Source organism: Cannabis sativa, chromosome 9 (assembly GCF_029168945.1).
Source record: "Cannabis sativa cultivar Pink pepper isolate KNU-18-1 chromosome 9, ASM2916894v1, whole genome shotgun sequence".
Classification (NCBI taxonomy): domain Eukaryota; kingdom Viridiplantae; phylum Streptophyta; class Magnoliopsida; order Rosales; family Cannabaceae; genus Cannabis; species Cannabis sativa.
The window spans coordinates 4,209,598-4,231,154 of NC_083609.1; the positions used below are offsets into that span (position 1 = coordinate 4,209,598).

Sequence of the window (21,557 nt, forward strand, 5' to 3'; positions counted from 1 at the left end):
TGAAAGTTACTACTTACAAAAATGAAATTTTTTTTGAGGGTATACAAAAATGAAATTATATATATGAAAAATCATAACAAAAAATATTCTATACAATATGAATCAGTTAATCCCTTTCGTTAATGTTAGATCCCAATTAAAATGTACTCATTAATCTGAATTCCACCAACTATTTTTACAACTACAATATTAAAAAAAAAATAGCATGAATTTTCTGATATGATTCTCTCCAGTCAGTTCAGGTCAAGTCAGTTCAGGTCAGATTTATGGTTCTTTGATTGTAGAATCTTTACAGAGAAACGGGTGAGACAACAACTTCGACGCAGACCACCTTTTACTTGATTCCTTTTGCAAACAACAGTCAATGAAGTTTCTAAACTCATCAGAAACGCCTTCCGGCAAACTTGGCAGCTCACTAAAACATATAACGCACATCAAAGTAGGCCAATTAGGTGTCTGACCTGGCGGAAGTAGCGGAAATTGACCCATATATAGCTCCATTAGAGTGACACCCAAACTCCAGATATCTGCAGCGTAACCGTCGTAATTTTCGCCATAAGTCAGCGAATCCAACCTCTCTGGACTCATGTAAGCACACGTTCCAACGAAAGAATTGCAAGTATCCAAAGTACGGCCGAGGATTTTGCTTACCCCGAAATCGGCAATCTTAACTTCCATTTTTGAATTCACTAAGAGATTGGCTGGTTTGATATCAAGATGAACAATTTTGTGGGAGTGAAGGTAGTGAAGACCGTTGAGGACTTTCTTTGCTATGTCAGCAACTTTGGATTCAGACAAAGCTCCTTCCGATTTGAGAACATTCTCTAAGGTTCCTGAATCCATATACTCCATGACTATACCAAACTCTCCCGATGGATTTTGGAAGATGCTGTGGCATTTGACCACGTGAGGTGAGTCCGTACGGCGGAGGATCTCCATCTCGGTGTCGAGCTGGGAGCGGAAATTTGAATTGGACTTGTCGTTGATGATTTTCAAAGCGTAGATTTCTGAGGTTTCCTTGTGGCGGACTTTGTAGACTGTTCCGCCATTGCCGCTTCCGAGAACTTGAATCTTGTCGAGATCGGCGGCTGAGATAGGCGCGGAGGAAGATGACCAGTTGAATTGGGTGGCGGCAGCAGTACTGGAAGTGGGAGGTAGTGGGAGAGAGATGCGAGGTGGCCGAGCATGGGAGAGTTTCGTTAAGGGAAGCTGGAGATTGAGATGATGAGGACGTCCTCTTCGTACGACAGGCATGTTTTATATATTTATATATATATATATATATATATAGGGTTTGTTTTGGATTGTTTTGAAGGTGGAATTGGGGTTGACTGAGTGAGTGAGTGAGTTGAGTGTGAGTGAATGGGTTTTGGGGTTTACAACAATGATCAGAGCTAATTAAAGTTTAAGTTGATAATAATTAATAGGAATAGTGAATAGGTTTTGGGGTTTATATATATATATAGGGATTAGGGCGGGTGGGACCATTCGAAATTCTTAATTTTCCAGCTGATATAGGAAATATTTATGTTTATGTCCTATTACTATTAGAAATTTAGAATTACTTATTATATATGAACTAAACTACGTCGTTTAATTATCTCTAACAATACGTACGTACAAATAGTAAATTTACTTTCTTGATATTATTACATCTTCTTGAATTTCAAAATAATATATCTTTATTTGAGATAAAAAAAAAAAAAAAAGAATTAGTAATAGAATATTAGGATATATATATATATATATATATATTTATAGGACCGACTCAATTACCAACTTTAAATTATCCTATATACTACTATAGCTACTAGAATAGTAGAAGTACTTACGTGAGTGAGAAGCTATAATTAAATATCTCATGCATTATCATTAATTTCATTTTCACTTAATTAATTATTTCAAAACAAAAACCACCTTCCTATATATTATTTGCATCAAATAATCACAATTTATTAATTAATTTAATGGCCCCTATAATTCTACTATGATCAAACAGCTGGGAGATCAAGCTGTAGAGGTTCACCAACCCGGCCATGCATCCACCACCGGCCCTTACTTTCCGGCCACTGTTATCAGATGAAGGTGAATTAAGGAGAATTATTATAATAAGATGATGAGTATGAAAGTGATGAACCCATTGGAGATGGAGATGAGGTGTTCCAATTCTAAACTAGCTAGTACGTAGTAGAGATTGATGATGATGATGATGATGATAAGCCATTATATATATAATAACTCCTTTTTTGGTAATTCCACCACAATTATACCAATTTAAGTGCTCACTCACACAAACTTGATGCATGATACATTAATATATAATAGTGGTGTGGGATCAGGGTCAAATTTCAAAGGTTTTACCTTTTTCTTTCCGTGCTTATATCTTTATATATTAAAAGTGTCTATTTAACGGCAATTCTTGGTTTAACGTTTTAATATTTTTCTCCGTTAACTTTAACACTTCTCCGTTAACTTTAACACTTACGCCACTATACATTAATCTTAAGGGAAATAAAATTACGGAAACAATCTTTTTAAACGATTATTTGTTCAAGATCGTGTTTACCGAAAAATTAGGCGTTGAAAAATCCAACAATCTTTGTGAAGACTTCAAATTACTTCAAAAAAATTCGGGTAAAATCTGCTTCGACGATGATGATTTTGCAAAGAGAAATCGATTCTTTTGATTCTCAGGTAAGGGTTTCAATATTCAAATTTTATTTTGTAATTTGCTTTAAATTGTGATAGGCAGTTCTCTGCTAGGGTTTTCTTTTGGCTATGATATGATGGGTTTTAGGCTGAAAAAAAGTACGGTAAGACCATCTTTCTCTTCGGATTGTTTCCTCGAGTTTCATTTGACTGTGAAATTAAATTATACATATATATTTGTTCAACTTCCAGGAAGGAGGAAGTAATTTGGAGGCAACCATAGAGCAATATCTGAATATGGAGAAGCAGAGAGCAATATGACAGAGAAATTGCTCAATATTGTTAGAATCCAAAATCCTCAAACTATCTTTTTTGAAAAGGTAGGTGCTGATATGTGTTTTATAATTTTGGGCCTTCAATATCGTTAAATGGTTTTCTCTTATAGATTGGTTGGTCTTTTAAATGGCAGATTTTAGATATCCTTGGATGGACCTAATCAGTATGTTCTTTCAATTATTGTCTTTTCAATTTCTTTTAACTAAACAGTTTTCTATGTGATTTTATAGTCAATTTAGTCTTCATTTTGTTTATTTTTTTTAATAGCTTTTCAGGCATGTTGCAATCATCAATTTAATATTTCTACACAACCTTCTATGGCCTATTTCAATATATGTCGTTTTATAAATATACAGTGTGAATAGAATCAAAAGCAATATAAGTATATTGTGAATCTTCTACTACAGGAACAGAATTCTAAATTCACGGATCGGATGATTCTAATATCTAATAATAGTATTAAGCGTGTATATCATAGAGTTGGAATCTCACACTCTCTTTCTATCCTTCCTTGGCAGCAAAATAAACCAGTGGACTACAGGGGAAAATGGCATAATTGGATGCCAGAGTAAGGAGAAGGTATGTTCTTTTTTCAATAAGAGAACTTAATCAGAGGACATTTATTATTAATTATTGATGATGGGGTTCTTCATTTAATTCATCTTAGTTCAAAATTTCAATTAATCAGATATCATTTTTGACAAGGCAGCAAAAGTGTTGACAATTTTATTTTTGTTGGTTTGTCAGATCAAATTTCATGCTGAGAGATTACTTAAAAAATGAGATATTCACATTAATAGAATACAGTACTCTATACATATACTACTACTACTATTCAATATTTCAAATTCAAAAAGATTCTTTGGTGTGGGCTACAGTCTACACTTGGCTCTTCAAAAAGAGGTTAGGTCATGTTCAACTTTTAACCACCGGTCATTCTTTCATCGACCACACTTAAAATGATATTTATTATTCTTTCTCTTTTGCTTTGAATTTTCCAATTCTCACTTGCTGTTTTCCTTTTAGTTGTTCGCTTAAACTTTGCACTTTGCAGCTCACCCTATCCATAAATGTTGTATTTTAATTTTTAGGCCTAAAGTGCGGTACTTATGTTTATAGTCAGTGACATTATTACATTAATCTTTTTTCTTTCTTATTGTTCTATTGGATGTTCATATGAAGTGTCGCACTTCTGTTTATATGTTATGCAAAGCCTTGCATGAATCTCTCTCAAACTCTCAAGATGAACTCACAAGGTGATTGGCCGATTGGCCATTGAACACAAGAACAGTTTTAGTAAATTGAATTGTATTGATTTGAGTGTGTATGAATGTTACAACAATGAATTAGCACTAGTTATACATTTATATACATGTCTTAGAAAAACTAGGAGTTAGTTATTAACTAACTTACCTAACATACCGAACTAGAGCCTACTAACTTGACACGTGTACAATAGGTAACTAACCAACTAACATTTCACAAATCTCCACCTAGGAACCTAATGTACAGAATCAAAAGAGTTTACACACTTAAACAAAAACATACAGACTTACAATTGACAGAAATTGACAAAAACCAGCCTTTTAGGCTGCAATTTGAAGTAAGTCTAAACAATGCTTGAATTTTGCTGTGGGAAGTGGTTTGGTAAGCATATCAGAGGGATTTTCATGTGTTGAAATCTTTTGAAGCTTGATCTTTCCTTCAGCTACAGTGTCTCGAATGAAATGGTATCTCACATCTATGTGTTTGGTCCTCTCATGAAAGACCTGATTCTTGCTTAAATGGAGTGCACTTTGACTGTCACAATGGATGACAACTGTGCTCTGTTCAACACCAAGCTCCCTGGTGATTCCCTTGAGCCAGAGTGCTTCTTTGACAGCTTCAGTGCAAGCAATGTATTCTGCTTCAGTAGTTGACAGAGCAACTACAGTTTGTAAATTTTCCTTCCAACTGATTGTGCTATTGTTTATTCTGAACACAAAACCAGTTTGAGACTTCCTTGAGTCTAAATCTCCTGCATAATCTGAATCTACAAACCCTTCTATTTGAGCATTAGATGTGTTTGGACCATAGATCAAACCTATATCCATTGTTCCCCTTAAGTATCTTAGTATCCACTTCACAGCACACCAATGTTCAGTGCCTGGATTTCCCATAAACCTGCTAACAGCACTTACAGCATGACTTAGATCTGGTCGGGAGCACACCATTAGATACATTATACTGCCTACCACATTAGAATATGGTATATTTTCCATGTATTTTGTATCTTCATCAGTGCAAGGTGATTGGGAGCTATTTAATCTAAATTGCATGCCAATAGGGGTGCTTACTGGTTTGCAATCCAGAAAATTGAACTTCCTTAGGATCTTTTCGATGTAGCTATGCTGGGATAGCTTTAAGCATCTTTGTTCTCTGTTTCTATCAATCTCAATCCCAAGAATTTTCTTTGCAGCCCCTAGATCTTTCATGTCAAACTCTTTACTCAATAGCCTCTTGATCTTGTCAATTTCATTTCTGTCCTTGCTAGCTACTAACATATCATCAACATATAGTAGCAAGAACACTAATCCTTTTGCCTTTCTCACATAAACACAGCTGTCATAGGCACTTCTTTTGAACCCTATTTTGGTTACAAAATCATCAAACCTTCTATAACATTGTCTAGGTGATTATTTTAGGCCATATAAGGATCTCTTCAATAGACATACATGATCTTCTTTCCCTTTCTCCTCATATCCTTCTGGTTGTCTCATATAAATCTCCTCCTCCACATCTCCATGTAGAAATGCTGTTTTTACATCTAGTTGCTCAAGTTCTAGGTCATTATAGGCTACAATGCTGAGAAGCAATCTAATGGAGGTGTGTTTCACCACAGGGGAAAATATTTCATGGTAATCAATACCTTCCCTTTGTGTGAAACCCCTGGCCACTAGTCTAGCCTTAAACCTAGCTGGTTCAATCCCTGGAATCTCATCTTTGTGTCTATAAACCCACTTGCAACTCACAACTTTCCTCCCTGCAGGTAACCTTATAACTATCCAGGTCTTATTTCTTCTGAGGGAGTCCATCTCACTATCCATAGCTTGTCCCCACTGATGCTTGTTCACTGATCTCATAGCTTCTCTGTAGGATCTAGGCTCTTCTCCTTCTGAAACATTCAGTGCATAGTAGATGACATCAGCAAAACCAATTCTGATTGGTGGTTTTATTGCTCTTCTCTTTCTATCTCTTACAAGTTGATAGTCCTCCCTCTCATGATCTTCATCATCACTCATTCTTTCTTCTGGTTCTTCATCTACTGTTTCTTCTATTTCTACTTGTTCAGAATCCTCCTTTTTCTGATCTGGCTCCACCTCAAACTGGGATTCACTGTCAATTGTTAATTGATCAGTTGCAGGGTTGCTTTTGAGAGTATCCTTGTACATTCTACTTTCATCAAAGGTTACATCCCTGCTTATGAAGTACTTTTGATGATTCCCTTCTTCAATACTCCACAATTTGTAACCTTTTACTCCATCTGGATAGCCAAGAAAAATACATTTTCTTGCTCTTGGTTCTAGTTTATCTTGCCTAATGTGAGCAAAGGCAACACAACCAAAAACTCTCAAGTGATCATAGTTGGCATTCTTCCCTGTCCAAGCTTCTATGGGGGTTTTGAATTGAATTGCAGATGAGGGACATCTGTTTATTAAGTAACAGGCTGTGTTAACAGCCTCTCCCCAAAAATTCTTTGGTAATCCAGCTTGTATTAACATGCATCTCACCCTCTCCAAAATGGTTCTATTCATTCTCTCTGCTAAACCATTTTGTTGAGGGTTCTTAGGCACTGTTTTATGTCTCCTTATGCCAACTTTCCTGCAGAAAACTGAAAATTCATCTGAACAGAACTCCATTCCATTGTCAGTTCTCAAGTTCTTAACCTTTCTACCAGTTTGAGTTTCAAGTAGGATTTTCCATTCTTTAAACTTAGTTAGAACATCATTTTTATTTTTCAAAATGTGTATCCAAACATACCTTGAAAAATCATCTATAATGGTAAAGAAATACCTGGCTCCACCTCTGGAAATGGTTCTGGATGGTCCCCATAGGTCTGAGTGTAGGTAATCCAAGATGCCATTGGATGTGTGCTTCCCTGTACCAAACTTGACTTTGGTTGACTTCCCCAATACACATTGATCACAGAAATCTAGATCTTGTAGCTTGTTCTTACCAAAAACACCCTTCTTTTCAAGAATTTTAAGACCTCCATTGCTAATATGCCCCAGTCTCTTATGCCAGATTTCTGTGTTTTTCTTGGCATCACAGGCTGCAACATTTACTTCACTAATCATGGTATTTCCTTGTAGTATGTAGATCCCATGGTCTTTGATTCCTTTCATCACCATTCTTGATCCCATAATCACTCTCATTGTTCCACTTTCTATTCGAACAGTATACCCTTCTTGATCTAACATAGCCACAGAAATTAGATTTCTTTTTAGTTCAGGAACATGTCTTACTTGTTTCAACTCTGCAACACCTCCACCATGAAGCTGTAATTTTATTTTTCCCATTCCAGTGATGGGACATGATCTGTTGTCTCCCAATCTTACAGTCCCACCTTCCAATGCTTGATATTCACTGAATTGTGATTTATCAGGACATACATGAAATGAACATCCTGAGTCCATCACCCATCCAGTTCTTGAATTTGAGTCTGAGACAACAAGAACTCCAGCACTGTCATATCCCTCACTGTTATCACCATCAGAAATTAACCCTGCATCACCAGATCGATTCTGATTGTAGCTTTTCAGAATTGGACAATCTTTCCTCAGGTGAGTAGTCTTGCTGCAGATGAAACATTTCCTTTTGAACTTAGAATTAGATTTTCCTTGATCTTTGTTCTGTCCAGTGTGATCCTTGTTTCCTTTCTTGGAATTCTTTCCTCGAACAAACAGACCATCTCCATCAACTTCATCCTTCTGTTCAGATTTCTTCTTAAGCTCCTTTGACATCAAGGCATTCTGAACTTCTTCGAGAGTCAATGATTCCTTTCCAAACATCATTGTATCCACAAAATGCTCGTACGATTCAGTGGGCAATGAGTTTAGAACTATGATGGCTTGATCCTCATCTTCGATCCTAATTCCAATATTCTCAAGATCAAGAATGATCTTGTTGAATTCGTCCAAGTGATCCTCTACACTTCTCCCTGTTACCATCTTGAATGCATACAATTTCTGCTTCAGAAATAGTCTATTTGCTAGTGACTTGGTCATGTATAGACCTTCCAATTTCTTCCAGACCCCAGAAGCTGTTGTCTCCTTCGAAACTTCACGTAACACTTTATCTCCAAGACTTAGAATCAAGGCACTGTGAGCTTTCTCGAACATCTCAGTCTTCTCCTTAGCTGTCATGGAGGTTGGTAAGTCTTTCTCTTCCAGTAAGGCTGCTTGAAGGCCTTGCTGAACTAACATGGCCCTCATCTTCACACGCCATAGGCCAAAATCATTCTTTCCAGAAAACTTCTCGAGATCGTACTTTGCAGTCCCCATTTTCTTGGTTGTTCACTGAATTTCTTGAACAAGAATCAAGACAATCCTCTTCGAACTTCCTTCTCCAATGCTCTGATACCACTTGTTATGCAAAGCCTTGCATGAATCTCTCTCAAACTCTCAAGATGAACTCACAAGGTGATTGGCCGATTGGCCATTGAACACAAGAACAGTTTTAGTAAATTGAATTGTATTGATTTGAGTGTGTATGAATGTTACAACAATGAATTAGCACTAGTTAGACATTTATATACATGTCTTAGAAAAACTAGGAGTTAGTTATTAACTAACTTACCTAACATACCGAACTAGAGCCTACTAACTTGACACGTGTACAATAGGTAACTAACCAACTAACATTTCACATTATAGTCAATGAAATGATTACTATTCTTTGATCATTCTTTTTGTTCTATTAATAGTTTGGAGGTTGATATAAAGTGAAGCAGTGTCTTGTAACTATAATAGCCTGGAAGTAGAGCGCCCAGTCATGACAATTGGTGATGAATCTGAGATTACTGGGAACGTGAGGCATGAGGTTCGTGTTTAAACTTTAATTTAAAATTCTGCTTTAGACAACTTCTTCAGACACTATCCCAAAATTCCTCAGGCTTGGTTAAAGAGAAGATTGCTAATGGGCCAATCAAGTACGAGAGATTTGATATTCGGGATTGTAAGGTTGAATAAATTCAATCTATTTGGAAAAGTTATTATCACTTAGGTCAAATTTTGCCTACTCTTTTGTGCTCCTTATTTGTAATGATTCAAAAGAATGTTCTTGGAAACCCTTGTCTGAGGCTGAAAAAATAATTGATGAATAAGTTGCATGGCTCTCGACGAGATGTAATTAGATATGAGGTTTGGGAATTTCTCTTTCTTGTCTTGCTTTCGCCATGACAAACTGCAAGGTCTGACTTGCTTGAGAGAGAAGAGTTTGTATCATATCATTTAAGTTTTTTTGTTGAATTTCAAGTGACTTATGCAAAGACTATAGCTTTAATTTTCTCTCTTTTAATTCTCCTTTGTTTGGTAAACATATGAACTTACTCATAGCAATGTAATATCCATCACCTAAAACTATTTGCAATAAATAATTGAGAGACACTCAACCAGGACAAAATGATGCAATAACATATAAATCTCTCTAAAAGAAATCAACAACTTGTGACATATATATAGCTGACTTAGAAACTAGGTAGAAAATTCTCATCTATATTTATTTTTGTAGGAACATGGCAAGTTTGTCCACAATGTTACTGGTAAACTTCAAAAAATAGGCAATCCAAATGACGATATAGAAAGAATGAAAAACGTGAAGAACTAATTACTACCATGTTTCATTTTTTTTTTTTTAATTTCCTATCAAAAGACTACTATGTTTTCTTTTCTTGAAATCTTAAAGTATTTCCTTTATTCAAAATACTTTTATATAAAACACTATACGTGCAAACGCACATAAATTTAATCTAGTATATATTAATAATGTCTACTTCAAACACACCAAACAACACATCATATTCATATATTCTCATCTCCCCCCTCACTGCTGGAATGATCAACAAACTGCTTCCAATTAATTAATACTAGATACCTACTCAACTCTCCTATATATATACTACTCTATTATAATTCTTTTGTATGTAAAACAAAGGCTTCTTCTTACTTTTTTTTTTTTCATTTGGACCATATATATAATATATCTTTATATATTAAAAGTGTCTATCTAACGGCAATTCTTGGTTTAACGATTCTTGGTTTAACGATTCCTTTTTTATTTAGCCTTACACGATTAACTTAACAGACTGTTAACGTTAAACATTAACAAATAAATAAACCCAATAATTAAACCTAAAAAATTAAACAATCTTTTTTTAAATTAAAAAAATATCTTACCCACATATCTCTCTAACAACCATTTTTGAAATTTTTTTACACGGCTAAATTCAAATTTCAAAAAATAAACCTAATAATTAAACCAAAAAAATTAAATAATATTTACAGTTAACTTACATATCTCTCTAACAAACTACAATTTTTGAAAATTTTTTACACTGCTTCATTCAAATTTCAAAAAATAAACTCAATAATTAAACCCAAAAAAAATTAAACAATCTTTACGATTAACCCATTCATCACCAAGCAAACACAACAAAAGCCTCTCTCTCTCAATTTCACCTACTGAAACAGAATGCAATCATCAGTTGTTAATTCTCAGTTGTTAATTCTCATTGCTTTTGGTAAAATTTACACCTTTAATACTTCTTTGTTACTTTTGTTGTGCTATTTTGAGTGAAGGTGGCTTTATAATGAGCAGATGAAATTTTAATACTTCTTTGTTACTTTATAATCGAGACTTTGAGAATTGAGGGTTCCTTCTTAGTCTAATTTACACACGCTTTGCTTATTCTTAATTTTGTAATATTTATTTTTCCGTGTCAAAGATGTTCTTCTTCCTTTATTATTTTAAGAACTGGAACAAATGCAACATATATTATAACCTTATTATTATTGTTTCCAATATGTTTTTACTGGACATAAAGTTTAATTTAAATTTATTATTCAAATCTTTCTAAATTAAATATTATTTATTTTTGATTCATTTATTTTCTTCCGAACTCATAATATAATACTTAATATAAAACATAACATACGTGCATTGCACGTAACAATATACTAGTATATATATATTTATAGACAAAATGAATAACAACAAAATAGGCACAAAAATGCATGCATGCATGAATATTATTGAATGAGCCCACGTCGGAAGATTAACATACCTCTTTACATATATATGTGTATTAATTACAATAATTATAATGTATATTTATTTATTATGAGGATTAGCATTTTTAATGGGACAAGTTAATTGGTTTTCTTCTAATTATCAATTTACAATATGATTTATTAATTAAAAATATTCACCAGCTTCCTATATTTGGGTTGAAGAAGTGATCACCTTGGCATAACACTCCGCTCACTCATGGTTGTTTTCTCACCTCCCCTACTTGTTTTCAAAAATAGATATGAAATAATTTTATTTAGTATACTTTATAGTAATATTTAAAATAATTATGATTTCGATAATATACCAATTAGTTACTTTTCATAAAATGATCAACTTTAGATAAAAGTAATTCTTGTAGATAATATTCAATTTTTAATAGTTATTTTAAAAGTATATATTTATTTTTAGTTTATATCTATTATGTTGATTAAGATGTACTTTTATGTTATATTTTTTTTCTTTTGTGTAACAATATTTATGTTACCTTTTATACTATTTAAGAATGAATGTTAACTATACGATTTAAAAAAAAAATGATAAAATAGTAACTACACTACAAGAAAGAGTACATTTTATCCCACTTTTTTTAGTTAACAAAAATAAAAAATAGGATAAAAGATATATTGAGACTTTTTATCCCTCTTTTAGATTTGGAGCCTTAAATAACTAAAAAAAAAAATTAGACAAGGGCCTGTTTGGTAGAACGTAAAAAAAATATCAAAGGTAAAAAAAAAAATTCAAGCTTCGATTTTTATGGGTTAGCCAAACGGGGATTAAGGTTTTTAGAAAAATATTTTATCCCGGTTATTAGTTAAAAACTAGGATAAAAAGGTTTATTGTGAAATCCTTTTATCTGGGATAAAAAATATTTCCCTAAAAACACTTTCATCTCGTCAAATCACATATATATCTCTGCTATAACCTCGACAGAACCCTTCCAAACCCAGAAACCCTCGCCCAACAAACCCATGTGAGCCTCCATCGCCCATACCAAAATCGCCCAAACCCAACTGATCAAACGGTTACCAGATGAATCAATGATTTACATTTACCAGAATTATTCTAATCAATCTAAGGTAAACTTTGTTTCTTTATTATTTTTCCTTATTTTGCATTTTTTTCACCATTTTTTTTTCTAGGTTCAAGAAAATTTAAAACCTAATTTTTTTTTTTGTTAATAATGTCTTCTATTTTAGGGATTATTTATTATGCATCATTTTTTTTACCTTTCTAGTTCTTAAAGATTCAATTTTTATAATATATGAATGAGTTATTGATAGAATTTTTTATGAAATGGTAGAAATTTTTACTGTGACAAAAATAAACATTTATATATATAGTTTGAAATTTTTGAGTTTTAGTAATTTTAATAGTCTTGACAATGGAATGGTAATTGAAATAGCTAGTAATGTAATGTAATGAGTTATATAATTTTAGTTAGAAACTTATTTTAATACTTAGTAAGAAATATTCATGAACTAAAATTATTAATTAGGTGTTTAGTTCATTGTAATGTAATAGAAATAGTAATAGGAATAGTAATGTAATTTAATAAGAATATATAGTAAATAATGTGTAATTATATAGGCATGTAGTCACTAGTTATATATTTATTAGTTACTTGTTACTATTCTCACTTAATTCTAATTTAAACTTTTTTTGAATTGCATTTAATATTGTAGGTTGTGGATTGTTATTAGAAAATAAATCAAATATATCGGTGATCATTGATTGCTAGCTAAAGGTACATTATTGACCACTAATTATAAAGCTATTAGAGGAGTTTGATTAATATGCTAGATATTCATCTGTATTGAAGTAGGTTCTGCGATATAAATGTACTGCGGTTGGATGGGTGGTGTTACGAAATTTTGTAAACAGTACGCAAGTGCACGTAATCAAGTAGTAAACTCACACAGATCGACGAGGTCAAACCACAGGAAATTAGATTTAGTACCACTAGATTAAATTTATGATTCTATTTGGTAAATCAATAGTCTTTATGATTAAAAATTGAACAAGAAGCTAAAATCACTACTACAAAATTCATTATTCACGTCTGTTTTTAAGTGACACTTAAAGAATTTACGTCAGTTTTATAAACCGACGTATATACCGTAGTCGCAAATAGTTTTTATTAGCGTCATTTTTCAAACGACGCAAAAAACAATTTTCGACATTTATAAACCGACGCTAAATAATTTCTTTTCTATTTTATTTTCTGCGTCAGTTAAAAAATGACGCTAAATGTTTCATGGCATTTTAAAACTGTCACAAAAAACTTATTCCGTCGGTTTAAAAATGTCATATCTATTACAAAAATAGTTTTTTTTTTTTTTACCTATTGCGTCACTTATATATAAAATGAAGCACACATATAAGTAAGGGAAAATTGCAAATTTTTCATGCAATTTTCCCCACCTGCATTATCAAATTTTAGAATAACTCTATATAATAGTAAATACATAATACAAAAATAATTAAAATAATATTTTTAAAACTTATATTAAATTAGTAATCGATTCTATTAACAAGTCACACAATACCAAAATTGTTAATAAAATCGATTCTAAAACTTAAATTCCATGTATATCGTAAACTAAATATAAACTAATTATTTAGCTAGGCATGCTTGTTTATATTTAGGTTGTAGTTATGGTAGGGGGCTTGTCCCTATGGATTTGCAAGCTATTGTTTTACCTGATTTGCGTTAATAAAATTACCATTTCTTCAAAAAAATAAAAAGTGTTATGATTATTGTTTTAACTTAATTTAGTTGTTGTCTAAGCAAGATTAAATGGGATAATTACACCACATACTGAAATTTCTAACTTTTTTACTTTGGGTGGAATTTTTTTCAAAACTACTGTGTTTTTTTTTTTTCAAAAACACTGTGTAAGTTTTATACTGTGTACTGTGTTAAATTTTCATTGTTGTTCTACTGTTGTTTTTTAGTTATTCCACTGTTGTTTTTAGTTGTTCTGTTTTGTGTTCCACAGTTGTTTTGTAAAAATTTTAGTATTTTTGAAAGTTTCCTAAATTAGCTTGTTATTAATGCTAAAATAATTTTAATTTATTTATTTGTATTAGTTGCAATGATCTATTATATGTCTTCATGATCATAATCTAGCGATGCTGGGGAAGCAAGGATGGTGTCTGTTAACTAATGAGTCTTCGTTGGTTGGGCGTGTTTTCAAAGCTAGATATTACCGTCAAGGTTCTTTCTTATATGCTAGTATTGGAAATAATCCTAGTTATGTTTGGCGGAATATTTCTAAGAGTCAATCTTTGATTCAGACGGGTGTTAGGTGGAGTGTAGCAAGTGTGGACTTGGTGGATGTTTTGAATCAATTGTGGTTGATGGATAAAGAAAATCCTTATGTTTCCTCTTCGCATCATGCTTTGATTGATGCTAAAGTTTCTCAACTAATGATTCCGAATGCAAGGCAGTGGGATGAAGATGTTCTTCATGACCTGTTTTCTGAGCATGACAGAAAATTGATTCGGGCGGTTGTGATTAGTTCATCCATGGAATTTGATACTCGATACTGGTCTTTTGAAGCCTCAGGTCATTACACTGTTAAGAGTGCTTGTAAGAGGCTTCAAGTAGTTAATGGAAGGTGGACTAGTGGAAATAATTCTAGGTTGTGGAGGAAGTTGTGGAACTTGAAAATACCAGAAAAAGTCTCTGTGTTTCTCTGGCGTGCTTGTCGTAATAATCTGCCAACTCATGTTAATTTGAAGGTGAAACATGTTACTGCCCTTGTGATATGCCCATTACGTCGGCTAAGTGATGAAACTGTTGAGCATTTATTCGTTGAATGCTCTTTTGCTCGGCTTGTGTTGGCGGCAATTTAACACAAGACCTTTCTATTCTTCTTGGTGTGAAATTTGTTGACTGGTTTTCTAATATATCCAACACTCTGACATCTTTTTCTTTGGGAGGTGTGGCTGTGATTTGCTGCGCAGTTTGGAAGGCGAGAAACGAGGTTGTTTGGAGGAGTAAAAGGCTGGTTCCAGCAGTTGTAGTGCAGTTTGCATTAGCTTACTTTGATCAATGGAAAAGTGCGAAAACTCAACATGTTGAGAGTGATATGCATGCTGGTGCTGTCATTTATCCACATTGGGAACCTCCAAGTTTGAATACAATTAAAGTCAATGTGGATGCTTCGGTTTATGTTGAGAAGAGGTTTGGGTTCGGTTGGTTGGCTAGAGACTATGAGGGTTGTGTTCTTTTTGCTACTGCTATGGAGCAGTAGTTTCATGTGGATCCTGCTATGGCCAAAGCAATTGGGCTCAAAGAAGTCCTAAGTTGGTTGAAAACCAACGATTTTCCTCAAGTTGTGATTGAGTCCGATTATTAAGTGCTTGTCAATGCTATTTTGAACAAAGTAACTATGTATTCCCCGTTTGGTTTACTTGTTGCTGATTGTATTTCTCTCATCAATGATTTAAGGAATATTTCTCTCGTCTTTGTTAAACGATCTGCGAACAAGGCCGCCAATTATTTAGTTAGGCATGCTTGTTTATATTTAGGTTGTAGTTATGGTAGGGGGCTTGTCCCTACGGATTTGCAAGCTATTATTTTACCTGATTTGCGTTAATACCATTTCTTCAAAAAAAAAAAGTGTTTTGATTATTGTTTTAACTTAATTTAGTGGCTGTCTAAGCAAGATTAAATGGGATAATTACACCACATACTGAAATTTCTAACTTTTTTACTTTTATACTGTGGGATGAAATTTTTTTCAAAAATATTGTGCTTTTTTCAAGAACACTGTGTAAGTTTTATACTGTGTACTGTGTTAAATTTTCATTGTTGTTTTTTAGTTATTCCACTGTTGTTTTTAGTTATTCTGTTTTGTGTTCTACTGTTGTTTTATAAAAATTTCAGTATTTTTGTAAGTTTTCCAAATTGGCTTGTTATTAATGTTAAAATAATTTTAATTTATTTATTTGTATTATTGCAATGATCTATTATATGTCTTCACGCTTTTACCTTTTACTTTCATATCTAAAGTATATTATTATTCTTTTATTAAGATTATTGTATTTCAAGATCATTCACATCAAATTTCTATTTTATTTTAAATACATTATAAAGATTTTATTTTCCCTATCAACCTGAATGAAAAATATTACAGAAGCTTTAAAATTTTTGTATATATAGATAAAATAAGAAGCTAGTGAAAGTAGTATAACACTAAATTATTTTCAAATCCTAAAATTTAACTAGCGAAATTAATGAGCTAATAAAACTAATCAATAAAATGTTAACTATCTATTTATATCAAATTATTCTCAAACCCTTATTAATTACAATTTTATCAACAACAATGGAAGCTAGTACAAACATATTTTGCTCCATTCCTAAATTCCTAAAACAAAATAATAATGCTTTAGTACATGCATTATATGAAAGTTACTACTTACAAAAATGAAATTTTTTTTGAGGGTATACAAAAATGAAATTATATATATGAAAAATCATAACAAAAAATATTCTATACAATATGAATCAGTTAATCCCTTTCGTTAATGTTAGATCCCAATTAAAATGTACTCATTAATCTGAATTCCACCAACTATTTTTACAACTACAATATTAAAAAAAAAATAGCATGAATTTTCTGATATGATTCTCTCCAGTCGATTCGAGAGTCGGATTTATGGTTCTTTGATTGGAGAATCTTTACAGAGAAACGGGTGAGACAACAACTTCGACGCAGACCACCTTTTACTTGATTCCTTTTGCAAACAACAGTCAATGAAGTTCCTAAACTCATCCGAAACGCCTTTCGGCAAACTTGGCAGCTCACTAAAACATATAACGCACATCAAAGTAGGCCAATTAGGTGTCTGACCTGGCGGAAGTAGCGGAAATTGACCCATATATAGCTCCATTAGAGTGACACCCAAACTCCAGATATCTGCAGCGTAACCGTCGTAATTTTCGCCATAAGTCAGCGAATCCAACCTCTCTGGACTCATGTAAGCACACGTTCCAACGAAAGAATTGCAAGTATCCAAAGTACGGCCGAGGATTTTGCTTACCCCGAAATCGGCAATCTTAACTTCCATTTTTGAATTCACTAAGAGATTGGCTGGTTTGATATCAAGATGAACAATTTTGTGGGAGTGAAGGTAGTGAAGACCGTTGAGGACTTTCTTTGCTATGTCAGCAACTTTGGATTCAGACAAAGCTCCTTCCGATTTGAGAACATTCTCTAAGGTTCCTGAATCCATATACTCCATGACTATACCAAACTCTCCCGATGGATTTTGGAAGATGCTGTGGCATTTGACCACGTGAGGTGAGTCCGTACGGCGGAGGATCTCCATCTCGGTGTCGAGCTGGGAGCGGAAATTTGAATTGGACTTGTCGTTGATGATTTTCAAAGCGTAGATTTCTGAGGTTTCCTTGTGGCGGACTTTGTAGACTGTTCCGCCATTGCCGCTTCCGAGAACTTGAATCTTGTCGAGATCGGCGGCTGAGATAGGCGCGGAGGAAGATGACCAGTTGAATTGGGTGGCGGCAGCAGTACTGGAAGTGGGAGGTAGTGGGAGAGAGATGCGAGGTGGCCGAGCATGGGAGAGTTTCGTTAAGGGAAGCTGGAGATTGAGATGAGGACGTCCTCTTCGTACGACAGGCATGTTTTATATATTTATATATTAATATATATATATATATAGGGTTTGTTTTGGATTGTTTTGAAGGTGGAATTGGGGTTGAGTGAGTGAGTGAGTGAGTTGAGTGTGAGTGAATGGGTTTTGGGGTTTACAACAACGATCAGAGCTAATTAAAGTTAAAGTTGATAATAATTAATAGGAATAGTGAATAGGTTTTGGGGTTTATATATATAGGGATTAGGGCGGGTGGGACCATTCGAAATTCTTAATTTTCCAGCTGATATAGGAAATATTTATGTTTATGTCCTATTACTATTAGAAATTTAGAATTACTTATTATATATGAACTAAACTACGTCGTTTATCTCTAACAAATACGTACGTACAAATAGTAAATTTACTTTCTTGATATTATTACATCTTCTTGAATTTCAAAATAATATATCTTTATTTGAGATAAAAAAAAAAAGAATTAGTAATAGAATATTAGGATATATATATATATATATATATATATATTTATAGGACCGACTCAACCAACTTTAAATTATCCTATATACTACTATAGCTACTAGAATAGTAGAAGTACTTACGTGAGTGAGAAGCTATAATTAAATATCTCATGCATTATCATTAATTTCATTTTCACTTAATTAATTATTTCAAAACAAAAACCACCTTCCTATATATTATTTGTATCAATTAAATCACAATTAATTAATTAATTTAATGGCCCCTATAATTCTACTATGATCAAACAGCTGGGAGATCAAGCTGTAGAGGTTCACCAACCCGGCCATGCATCCACCGGGCCCTTACTTTCTGGCCACTGTTATCAGATGAAGGTGAAGGAGAATTATTATAATAACATGATGAGTATGAAAGTAGTGATGAACCCATTGGAGATGGAGACGAGGTGTTCCAATTCCAAACTAGCTATAGTAGTAGAGATTGATGATGATGATGATGATGATAAGCCATTATATATATAATAACTCCTTTTTTGGTAATTCCACCACAATTATACCAATTTAAGTGCTCACTCACACAAACTTGATGCATGATACATTAATATATAATAGTGGTGTGGGATCAGGGTCAAATTTCAAAGGTTTTACCTTTTTCTTTCCGTGCTTATATCTTTATATATTAAAAGTGTTTATCTAACGACAATTCTTAGTTTAACGTTTTGATATTTTTCTCCGTTAACTTTAACACTTCTCCGTTAACTTTAACACTTACGCCATTATACATTAATCTTAAGGGAAATAAAATTACGGAAACAATTTTTTTAAACGATTATTTGTTCAAGATCGTGTTTACCGAAGAATTAGGCATTGAAAAATCCAACAATCTTTGTGAAGACTTCAAATTACTTCAAAAAAATCCGGGTAAAATCTGCTTCGACGATGATGATTTTGCAAAGAGAAATCGATTCTTTTGATTCTCAGGTAAGGGTTTCAATATTCAAATTTTATTTTGTAATTTGCTTTAAATTGTGATAGGCAGTTCTGATCTGCTAGGGTTTTCTTTTGGCTATGATATGATGGGTTTTAGGCTGAAAAAAAGTACGGTAAGACCATCTTTCTCTTCGGATTGTTCTCCTTGAGTTTCATTTCTGTGAAATTAAATTATACATATATATTTGTTCAACTTCCAGGAAGGAGGAAGTAATTTGGAGGCAACCATAGAGCAATATCTGAATATGGAGAAGCAGAGAGCAATATGACAGAGAAATTGCTCAATATTGTTAGAATCCAAAATCCTCAAACTATCTTTTTTGAAAAGGTAGGTGCTGATATGTGTTTTATAATTTTGGGCCTTCAATATCGTTAAATGGTTTTCTCTTATAGATTGGTTGGTCTTTTAAATGGCAGATTTTAGATATCCTTGGATGGACCTAATCAGTATGTTCTTTCAATTATTGTCTTTTCAATTTCTTTTAACTAAACAGTTTTCTATGTGATTTTATAGTCAATTTAGTCTTCATTTTGTTTATTTTTTTTAATAGCTTTTCAGGCATGTTGCAATCATCAATTTAATATTTCTACACAACCTTCTATGGCCTATTTCAATATATGTCGTTTTATAAATATACAGTGTGAATAGAATCAAAAGCAATATAAGTATATTGTGAATCTTCTACTACAGGAACAGAATTCTAAATTCACGGATCGGATGATTCTAATATCTAATAATAGTATTAAGCGTGTATATCATAGAGTTGGAATCTCACACTCTCTTTCTATCCTTCCTTGGCAGCAAAATAAACCAGTGGACTACAGGGGAAAATGGCATAATTGGATGCCAGAGTAAGGAGAAGGTATGTTCTTTTTTCAATAAGAGAACTTAATCAGAGGACATTTATTATTAATTATTGATGATGGGGTTCTTCATTTAATTCATCTTAGTTCAAAATTTCAATTAATCAGATATCATTTTTGACAAGGCAGCAAAAGTGTTGACAATTTTATTTTTGTTGGTTTGTCAGATCAAATTTCATGCTGAGAGATTACTTAAAAAATGAGATATTCACATTAATAGAATACAGTACTCTATACATATACTACTACTACTATTCAATATTTCAAATTCAAAAAGATTCTTTGGTGTGGGCTACAGTCTACACTTGGCTCTTCAAAAAGAGGTTAGGTCATGTTCAACTTTTAACCACTTAGGTCATTCTTTCATCGACCACACTTAAAATGATATTTATTATTCTTTCTCTTTTGCTTTGAATTTTCCAATTCTCACTTGCTGTTTTCCTTTTAGTTGTTCGCTTAAACTTTGCACTTTGCAGCTCACCCTATCCATAAATGTTGTATTTTAATTTTTAGGCCTAAAGTGCGGTACTTATGTTTATAGTCAGTGACATTATTACATTAATCTTTTTTCTTTCTTATTGTTCTATTGGATGTTCATATGAAGTGTCGCACTTCTGTTTATATGTTATGCAAAGCCTTGCATGAATCTCTCTCAAACTCTCAAGATGAACTCACAAGGTGATTGGCCGATTGGCCATTGAACACAAGAACGAGTTTTAGTAAATTGAATTGTATTGATTTGAGTGTGTATGAATGTTACAACAATGAATTAGCACTAGTTATACATTTATATACATGTCTTAGAAAAACTAGGAGTTAGTTATTAACTAACTTACCTAACATACCGAACTAGAGCCTACTAACTTGACACGTGTACAATAGGTAACTAACCAACTAACATTTCACAAATCTCCACCTAGGAACCTAATGTACAGAATCAAAAGAGTTTACACACTTAAACAAAAACATACAGACTTACAATTGACAGAAATTGACAAAAACCAGCCTTTTAGGCTGCAATTTGAAGTAAGTCTAAACAATGCTTGAATTTTGCTGTGGGAAGTGGTTTGGTAAGCATATCGAGAGGGATTTTCATGTGTTGAAATCTTTTGAAGCTTGATCTTTCCTTCGGCTACGAGTGTCTCGAATGAAATGGTATCTCACATCTATGTGTTTGGTCCTCTCATGAAAGACACGATTCTTGCTTAAATGGAGTGCACTTTGGTATCACAATGGATGACAAGCGTGCTCTGTTCAACACCAAGCTCCCTGGTGATTCCCTTGAGC

General features: G+C 33.1%; 2 protein-coding genes across 2 annotated transcripts; both read right to left on the bottom strand.

The window, feature by feature from the left end:
• Nucleotides 1–264: 264 nt before the first annotated feature.
• On the bottom strand, nucleotides 265–1,254 carry LOC115722707 (mitogen-activated protein kinase kinase 9-like). Its single transcript, XM_061104282.1, has one exon. The coding sequence runs from the start codon at nucleotides 1,252–1,254 to the stop codon at nucleotides 265–267; it is 990 nt and encodes a 329-aa protein (XP_060960265.1).
• A 15,729-nt stretch (nucleotides 1,255–16,983) lies between these two features.
• Nucleotides 16,984–17,970, bottom strand: LOC133031057 (mitogen-activated protein kinase kinase 9-like). Its single transcript, XM_061104284.1, has one exon. It carries the CDS (start codon nucleotides 17,968–17,970, stop codon nucleotides 16,984–16,986), a length of 987 nt encoding a protein of 328 aa, XP_060960267.1.
• Between the last annotated feature and the right edge of the window lie 3,587 nt (nucleotides 17,971–21,557).